The sequence below is a fragment of the Lupinus angustifolius genome, chromosome LG13, assembly GCF_001865875.1.
Source record: "Lupinus angustifolius cultivar Tanjil chromosome LG13, LupAngTanjil_v1.0, whole genome shotgun sequence".
In the NCBI taxonomy this organism is placed as follows: Eukaryota; Viridiplantae; Streptophyta; class Magnoliopsida; order Fabales; family Fabaceae; genus Lupinus; species Lupinus angustifolius.
The window spans coordinates 13,567,184-13,577,167 of NC_032021.1; the positions used below are offsets into that span (position 1 = coordinate 13,567,184).

Here is a 9,984-nt window from a genome sequence, read left to right on the forward strand (position 1 = left end):
TAGACCCATCACAAGATACCTAACAAACATCAATATCTAGTCTTTGAACAGAGAAATCAATTTGTAAGTGGTACTGTCAGTGTAATGATCAAATATTAACAATCAGTTCTGTCAAACAACAGCCTTTCTTTGGACCGACTATTATTCACATGAAAATAAACTTTATAATTGTTACATATTTATCATCACATGTATGTTATTATTTTGCCAAATTGTGTCTTCCTTTGGGCCGAACACAATTCGCATAAATAATCTCATACTCATCTGTGTAATTCAATTAATTTCTACAATAGATGTTACTTTGGCAACATATTGCATCAATTAATTGTCCATTATAAAAAAAACATATTTAATCCAAATGTTCATAAGAACAAAACTTATATTAGTGCAAAATCAATTAAAGAACAAAATTTGTACCTAACGCACATATCTCAATTGCATTCACGTTAGTGCAGAAATTATGCACATCAATAAAGTGCATAACTTTTATCTATCAATCTGATGATAATAACTTTTATCTATCATTGAAATACTGCAAGTATTGAAGACATATTCCTTCACTTCAGCGTCTTAATTTTCACTCCACTCCCTTCACTGGCAAACATTGAGGGGGAGCTAAGCTTGTGAAAGACATATGATAGCCATGTTCATCCATTGCTAATAATTTACAAAGAGCGTGAACTGAAATTCACTTTAAAAGTTGCATCAATTAAGGAGAAGACAGAATAGAAGGGCTTGAGTTACATGGCTCACTGTGACAAGTCCATTGTTAAGGTGGAGCCCTTTCTGAATGAACAAATTAATATAACAACATTGCAGCGAATGAATTTTAATATATAACAATGAAATACATACATGCTCAAATATATATAGTGCAGTGTACATAACAGTAATGCAGTAAAATACAACAAGCACGTAACATCACAGTAAAAAGAATTCATAAGCAATAATGGCACCAAATTCATGAAAAATGCAGCAATGAACAAAAGTAACAAATAAGAAGTTGATTTAATTTAAGACAATTATGCAATAATCAGATTGCGTAAATTCCTAAATTAAACCCTAAATTCCCAATCTTTATAACATAACAGCGGAAGCATAATTCAATAATCCCCAAATTAAAATTAGGGTTCATACAAGAATGGGGAAAACACCCTTAATGAAAAATCATAAAATTCAGAACCATACTCTGATACCACTTGTTGGATATTCCTTATGATTGGTGAAATATCAATCCTAGGATCTTGAATTTAATGATACTCACACATATTTATGAATCAAAGGGTGCAGTGTCACACCTGAATCCATGTTCCTGGATGTGCTCCTTTGATCTACGTTTCTGAAAGAGATGTGGTGTGATGGCCTTCCTCAACCAAATCACTGATTCCTCTTGGAACTTGTGTTTTCACTCTGATGGGGAGAGAAGAAAACTCAATTTGATTTGGTGTATTGGGGACCATAACCTTCCTGATGTGTTAACTTATAGGTTCCCATTATCCCCTATGAGTTAACCTGATGGGTATCCACCTATTAAACCCATATTTGTTATTAGCTTTTAGAAATCTAAGAGGTGTCAATAATTAGATAACTTATAATGTAACACCGGAATAAATAACTGATATCATTGTATCAAATATATGATGCTCACCTTAATTAGAAATTTATAATTTCTAACAATCTATTGAAGATTGATATAGCTGCAACTACTTATGCATTATGAAACATGAGAAATTTATGTGTTTTCCAGGGACAAAATGTTAATGTAGACAGTAGCCAAAATATAATTAGAATAATTTGGAATAGAGCTATGGTACATGAAGGGCTAAAAGCTTATTGTGATAAGCTCGTACCTATGTCATCTCTTTAGGATTTCTCTAGGGGTCAATTCACCCCTCCTTAGTCCGTTTTGTTGTTTTAACCTGGATCAAATAATCCGTCTGTACTCTATTGTTTTGATAATAGAATTCCTTTTTGTTTCCGAAAAAAAATATATTTAAGGGCAACACTTCAATCACCTCACTAGACATTGTTTTCTTGTATTTTATTTTCCTCAATTAAGACCATCTTCGACTTTATTTTCATCTCTATGTTTTTGTTAATTTTTATTTTTCATTTTGATTGTTTTTAGGTGTATTTTTTTCAAGGTGTTTGATTCAATTTGGATAAGCTATATGATACTTAATATCTAATCGTTTAAAATACATTTAATTATTTTGGATAACTTATTTGAATGTTTATTTTTTATAAAACTTTTTAAGCCATTTTGATGCGGTATCCAACTATATAAGTTATTCGTATGATAAGATAAACTATCATGATGTTTAATTTTGTAAATTTTTTTTAAGTCATTCGATATATCTACCTATCTAAATTATTTATACTTTTGATTACTCTATCAAATAGTGTGAGATAGACCATCGATAATTCAAATAGAACCACCTTAAATGACAAGAAGGAAAAATGATAACTGAATATATGATAATTTTAAAACTGATGCAATTTTTTTAAAAAAAAAATGGATGTAAAGCTCAAAAGTTTTGATGCAAATGGATTAGAATTTTGCTTAGCGAGAAAATATATTCTAAAATAAGCTAATCTCACTTAATGTGAAGATTGTCAATTGAAATCAGATTAACCCCATGAAAAGTACATATAGCTAACAAAAAAGAGATGGTGGATGAAGAATCACAAAAAAATAAAATATACTAACTCAAAAGGCATGAGTTTTATGGAAGCACATATCCTATTCTAATTTTTATACCACTTAATGTATTATCACTTTTTATTGGTTGAAAAAATATAATTTAAATTAAAATTAAAATTATTAAATATTTTTTTGATTAATCATTTCTGTTCATATATGAATTAACATAGAACACTAAAATATCATATATGCTCCAGAGTTTTGTAGTTTATCATTATATCATTCATTATCTTTAATAAATATTACTAATATAAATAAATAACGAATTATGTAATATAAATGTTCCATTTGATAGATATTACAATCAAAATTTAACTAAATCTGTTTTGGCACCTCACCTTTTCCTATTACAAGCCTTTCTCACCCAAACAAAAAGAAACAATTGAGAAGGTAAAATTTGAGAACTCTTCACAAATCTGAACTAAGATTCCAATAACCTTTCATTTCTAGCCCCACCAAATCAATTTCATCCTCTCTTCAATCTTCAGGTTCGATCACTTTTCCCCAATCTCTTCACGCTTTCAAATTAACCGATCTAAAAAAAATTAACCCTTGAATCGATCCAACGCAAGCTTTATGCTTTTTTCATCGAAAATCAGATTCTCATATACCCTTTTGGTTCTAGATTAATGGATCGATTCCAAAATTTGTTAACTTGTTTGATTTCTTAATTTTCAGGTTACTAGTTTTCTTGGTGAGAGAGGAAGATGGGGGCAATGATGTCAAGGTTTTGGTTCATGTTATTCCCTGCTAAGGAATATAAGATCGTGGTTGTTGGGTTGGATAATGCTGGAAAAACCACCACTCTCTATAAATTGCACCTGGGTGAGGTTGTCACTACTAACCCTACTGTAGGTAGCAATGTGGAAGAGCTTGTCTACAAGAATATAAGATTTGAGGTTCGTTAATCACTTTATAGAAATTGTTTTTTTTTTACTTTTTATATTGGAAAATATTTTTGTGTTATGGTTAGGTTTTCTCTTAGTGACCAAGAGGTCATGAGTTTAAAAGCTGGAAATAACCTATCTGCTTGTGATGGTAAGGTTACGAGTTCAAATCTCGGAAGTAGCCTATCTGCTTGTGATGGTACCCCACTAGGTGGGAGCCTCATACACTAGGGCGATCCTTTTTATTGTGTTGTTGTTGTGAGTGTGTATACATTGCCTATGTGGCTATGTGTATATTGTAGACCATATACAGACATGAGAGGGGATGTTGTTTGAGTATCAATTCTGGGTTTTCAAATAATGAAGTTGATTGTTTATAAGATAAAAAATAATGAAGTTGATATTGGACAATGTTTTTTTGTAGTTGGACACCTTTTACAGACAGTGTATGATAATAAGAGTGTGAGTCAGTATTGAGGTATCTCCTGCTTCGAAATGGAAGTGGTATACCATATACTGCTTTGAGAGGGGGTGCATTATGAATTAATATGTTGATTCTAGGTTTTCAAGTCATGAAGGGTGTGATTTAACATGGGAAGCTGAGAACCAATAATTCCATAATCTATTGTACTCTCTTTATGACCTGTGCAGGTTTGGATATGCTTAATTTTTCGGGAAAACTTCTTTTATATTTTTTAACAGCTCTCTTGAGAAGATTTTGATTATATACTGTTTTGAACACAAGTTAGTCAAACAGCCGTTACTTTTAGCTTATTTGTTGATGGATTAGAAAATTTGTGGTAATAAAGGACAAAGGCTGGCTGGGGGAGTATGATTGGAATTGGGAAGTTTTTCAGAGAAGGGTACATAACTTCTCCTTGTATCTCTAAAATCTAAATAAGGAGAGGTGTAGAAGTGGAGAACTCTCTTCCTTACTTGGCAGTTTATGTTAAAGTAAAGAGAAGGGATAAGTTTTAAAATTAAATTATGCAATGTAAAGCTTGTGTTGGGGAGGGTAGGAAGTAGGATGCGTACGTCTACCCTCTCCAGACCCCACTAAGTGTGAGTCTTGACTCTTGTGCACTGGGCCACCATTTTTTTTATAAAGCTAGTCTAGCAATATGAAAAAAGTGTCCTGAAAATGTCACTTTCAATTTTGAAAGATACTAAATTGACGCATGGTATGAAAAGATTCACCTTGTTAACAAGAAGGAAAAGAAAAGAGAGATGGTGGCCTTTTCATTTTTCTCGTTAGTAGGCTTACACATGCTAGATTTGAAATGACACTTTCATTTAATTGCAAATACTAGGAAACCTTTTTATTGAGGGTGACATCAATTTGGGCTTTGTCTTGTGATCATCTCCTTCTCTTTGCAATTCTTTTTTCATTCTTTTATCTTCTTCTGGACAGATGTCCAAAGTTGGCTTTGAAGATAAAATGCATGCGCATTCATTTCCACCATATGTATAGCTTGGTTCAATCACAATAAAATGGTGAAAATGAAGATCCTTCTGTTTAATCATTCAATTACTCAGTTTACTGTGCAAATGATAATGATAATGACGATGAACGCTGATGTTGGACATAAAAGAGTGTAATTTGTGTTTGCACATATGGTTAAAATATATGATTCACAGAATTGGTCACAGTTTTTGTTTGACACCAAGCAACTTTGTGAAAATTGAAGAGACTATAGCCATGGTAGTTAAAATCGCAGTGGGATCGCTTGACTTTACGATCCTCAAGAGGTAGTCCGTGCTCGATCTCAGCCCGTGCCTCAACCTCTGTAGAATTGGTGAAATCGTTGTGTTGGAGCGTAGGATCGATGAAATCGACTAGTCTTCCGATTCCTTTCTCCTTTGTTTTCTCATCTCCTCTTCCGATCCAGCTTTCCTTTCTCTCTCTTCTTTGTTCTCTCTCTATCTCCATTTTTCTGCATTTGCTTTATTCTGTTTATTTTCTATTCTTTCTGTTATGTTAAAATGGAGGAGACGGCTACTATTAGGTTTTGATCAGTTTGTTTAGGATAATGGACTGGGTAAGGCCCATTTGTATTTGTTTGTAAGGAGACCTTATTTTTGTAGGAGATCTGTTTTTTTGTATAATAAAGAGGCCTGTTTTTTGTGTACAATAAAGCTGCTTTTTGTGTACAATAAGGAGTCCTGTTTTTTTGGTATAGTAAGGGTAAGGTGGTATGTTTGTTTATAAGTATCTAATCCTTTTTTATTTCTTTTATGAACTAAGTATTTTTTAATATAAAAGTATCTAATATCTAAACTATTGAGTGAACCATATTAACTATTGTAAAACATATAATTATCTAGAAGAAAAATAATATTGAATAAATTCTCTACGTTTGACACTATTTATTTATTTAAAATCTCATATATATATATATATTTATGTGTATATATTGATAAGTAGGATCTTACGAGTTGTGTTACGATCCTACGTTTACGATCTTTGACTCTCCTTCCGATCCTAAGTAGAATCTCGATTTTAACTACCATGACTATAGCCTATTGGTTGGCCACTGAATGTGCTTGTTGCCTTGTTCTAATTGAGTGCTCTTGGTTGGAAAGTTGGCACTCTATTCTTGAGAGTGTGGGGATGTACTTTAAATATAAAATATGATAAGTTAAATCCATACGTAAGTCTTCGAGTGGAAAGAGAGAAATTATGTAATGTAGATCTGTACTTCAATCAAGAGAATAGGATTTAATTTTTTCATATGTAGTTTTTGTCCTAAAAAGTCCATATCTTGACAAATATGAAAACTACTGAAAATGATATGTTTACCTATTGGAATCTACAATTGAACTAAATATGTAAGCTCACTTTCTAAACATGATAAATTTTGGCTCTCGTATGAAGCAAAAATAATGTGGCAGTGCTCTGTTCATGTTTTCTTTGGCATATTTGGTTCGAATGGATCGCCAGAATCTTTAATGACTCTGTTTCGACCTTAGACTTCATTTAAGATAGGGTTACTCTTTTGTCGTCCCTTTCCTGTCTTCCTGTGGTCTTTTAAGTGGTGGTGATTCTTTGTTAGAAATGTGAAGGGATAGACATGCTTTGTTGTATGGTTTTGTCACAGGTTTTAGATGTTTCTTTCTGGTTTGTTTGTGGGGATGTCTTATCCTTCTCTGTACTCTTCTCTTCTAACAATATTTCTTTCTTCTTCAATAATAAACTTTCCTACTTTTTCTCCATTCTTTGTACGAATTGAACAAAGCAGTTGAATTTTATCTAAAATTTATTGACAGAATAAGCCTTAACTGTAATACCAGTAATAATGATAATAATTCTATTAAAAGCCAATAATAATAACCTTTTAAATTGTTCTGTTCTTATCTGTGTGTGTGACATTCTAAACAATTTAGCAGCAACAACAATAACAATAACATTTTAAATTGTTCAATTGTTAACTTTATGTGTGTGTTTGTCTGTAGCATTTTGAACAATTGAATTGTCTTTCCATCCTTTTTTCATGATTCTTATAAATCCTTTATAGTGACCCACCTAACAATTAGTGAGAATACATTCATCATTCATTTGATCATTTGCATAGCAATTTTGAATACATAAATGCTTTACTTAACTTTCCCTTCACCCTGTACCCTGGATTAAGATGCCGTGGCTGAGGTGTTATTCTCCATGTTCCATATGCTATCTGCATCCAGTGTAGTATTGTGGTTGCAGTTTGTAAAATGAAAGCATCTTTAAATGCGCTTACTTATACTTCGATATCCTCATTAGTAAATAATAGATTTTGATCTGATATCAAATTTAAACTTTATTTTTTGGAGAAAGCTGTGGGATTTTTGTTTTCCGTCGTGGCGAGGGGATGGACATGATTTTCATAACCAGCACCAATGTTTCTGAATTACATTTGGTGTGGATACTGAGATGCTTATTATTGAGACATGTTATTCATTTCAGGTCTGGGATCTTGGTGGACAAGATAGACTCCGGACATCTTGGGCAACATATTACCGAGGAACTCATGCTGTAATCGCGGTCATAGACAGCAGCGATAGAGAAAGGATATCTATTATGAAGGATGAACTTTTCAGGTTGCTAGGGCATGATGATCTACAAAGTTCTGTCATTCTTGTCTTTGCTAATAAGCAAGATATCAAGGATGCAATGACTCCTGCTGAGATCACTGATGCACTGTCTCTTCATAGCATCAAGAATCATGATTGGCACATACAAGCTTGTTGTGCCCTCTCGGGCGAAGGGCTGTACGACGGTCTTGGGTGGATTGCTTCGCGAGTATCTGGAAAAGCGTCAACATGATGTTGGAGTTGTTTGAAACAAGGAATGGAAGTCATTGTTCTTAAGTGATGATTGACAAATATCTTGTGTATCAGCACATGTTTGGTACATATTAAATCTGTATGGAAAAAAGCTATTTCAGGTTCAATTTGATATGTTTGGCATACATGATTAAATTACAAAAAAGTGATTTTAATGAGAGGAAAACAATATGTAGAGAAACTAACCTTTTAATTTATTTTAAAAAGTTGTTCAATTACATAAAAATTGATAGATGTTTATTTTATCTTACCCTTGTAAAGAAACTGCCAATTATATGTGGTCTGTCAATTTTTATATTATTATTAGAAGACTTTTATTAAGACAAAACTTTCGGTATACCGTACATAGCCTCAACGAGCTACCATGTAACTACGAGCCCTACAATTTGCCCTCTTAAAGCCCTAAAAGACCAGTTCCTCTGGTATTTTGAAACTTGTTACTCTGAAGTGTGCAGCAAAGAGATCTCTTCTAAGAACTTTAGTATCAAGTCTCCCTAAAAATTAAGCATCAAAGTGGAATGGATCAAAATTATAATGTTATCCAGTATAGTAAAGGAATAAGTTTTCATTCTGAGAAAGAAGACAGCCTATAAAATAAAATATTCCGAGGCATGTCCAGCAAAAATTCTCAAATCGTCTTAGTGACACTTAAGGGTCTATTTGCGGGTTGGATTTTGGAGAAAAAATAAGGGAAACGAAAGGTTTAAGAGTCATCTCACAAATGTATTTCACGGTTTTCAAGCATTCCATTTCAAAATTCAACTCGCAAACACACCCTTAAAAATGAAACAGAGAGTCACACACCTTCATAATTTGCAACTGTAGTGGATAGACCAACTTGATGCCATGAAGGTTATATAAGATAATGCACACTTAGCTGCTAATGCCTTGTTCTTCTATTTGCCTATCGAGAAGAAGGTACATTCTAGTAAAGTTGCATATGATCGGAAATGTACAGATTTGGTTTTTAATTAAGGATGAATGGTCATAGATGAAAAGATAAGATTGAGAACAAACTTATTTAGGAGGAAGTGGGAGTAAAATCTATTGAGGAGAGATGAAGAAAAAATGGATTAAATGGAAGATATTCTGAATTTCTGATTAATAAACTAGATTAATTAAGACCAAAGAAAAATGATTTTATTTGGTCACAACCATGTACTTTGTCAAATCAAAGTATTTACTCATTTTAAAAACAATTTTAATCTGGAGGAATATTTGTACTAATTTCTTATAATCCTTAACCAAGAAAGAAAAATAATGTTAATATGCATTAACCAACATTTATGCAAGAAATGTGCTCACAAGGGGCTGAAATTCAAATTAATGGAGTGTTTTATGAATCTGTTAGACTAAACCATAAAAACTATTCACAAACTTATACTCATCTTGGATAACAAGGGTTGTTAATGCATTATTTAAGAAAGTAAAATGAGTAATTTCCAATAGAAAACGATACTTTATATATTAAATAATGTTTGTACTTGATTTTCCAATATTTGTTTAGTTATTTATGCTGGTAATATCTACTTATTTATGTTGGTATCGAATACCCGGTAGAATGGATATGATCAGAAGTCTTGGTCGGAATGTCGTATGGAGCAGTCGAGGGAAGTACCTAAAAGATTCTTCGACGATCAAGTCAGTAAGCGTCTTAGAGAGAGTGAGAGTAAATAAGAGAGAAGTTGAAGAAATATCAATAAGTGTAGCAATAAATGAGAGAGTGATAATTAAGTATACTCCCTGTGTAGGGTTCTCTATTTATAGATCTTAGGGACTGTTGATATGGCACCTGACGATTGGCTAATGCATAACTGGTACAATGATGATATGTTAGATTGTCCTTGCTCCGCTTGCAGGTCTGCATTTTTCGAATTGTTAGGGGTATGTAGAATGTGCAGGCGGCGTGGCAAGCGGATGTGCAGACGGATGTTAGTCAGCATTAAAGGCGAGCCTGCAATGCATTAATGGCGGAGTCAAAGATGTATTAATGTCGAGTCAGATGCATTAATGATAAGTCATAAGCATTTAAGACATATGCAATGGGTCTGACCCACCCTGGGCGAGCAT

General features: G+C 32.9%; 1 protein-coding gene across 1 annotated transcript; it reads left to right on the plus strand.

Annotated features, from left to right (window-relative positions):
* Positions 3,043–8,095, plus strand: LOC109363174 (ADP-ribosylation factor-like protein 5). Its single transcript, XM_019609332.1, has 3 exons — positions 3,043–3,192; positions 3,383–3,603; positions 7,535–8,095. Exons 2-3 carry the CDS (start codon positions 3,412–3,414, stop codon positions 7,892–7,894), a joined length of 552 nt encoding a protein of 183 aa, XP_019464877.1. The 5' UTR covers positions 3,043–3,192; positions 3,383–3,411; the 3' UTR covers positions 7,895–8,095.

Coding starts and splice junctions, on each gene's coding strand:
- LOC109363174 (XM_019609332.1), top strand. CDS start 3,412: ATGGGGGCAATGATGTCAAGGTTTTGGTTCATGTTATTCCCTGCTAAG. Junction 3,604..7,534: donor ACAAGAATATAAGATTTGAG/GTTCGTTAATCA, acceptor TATTCATTTCAG/GTCTGGGATCTTGGTGGACA.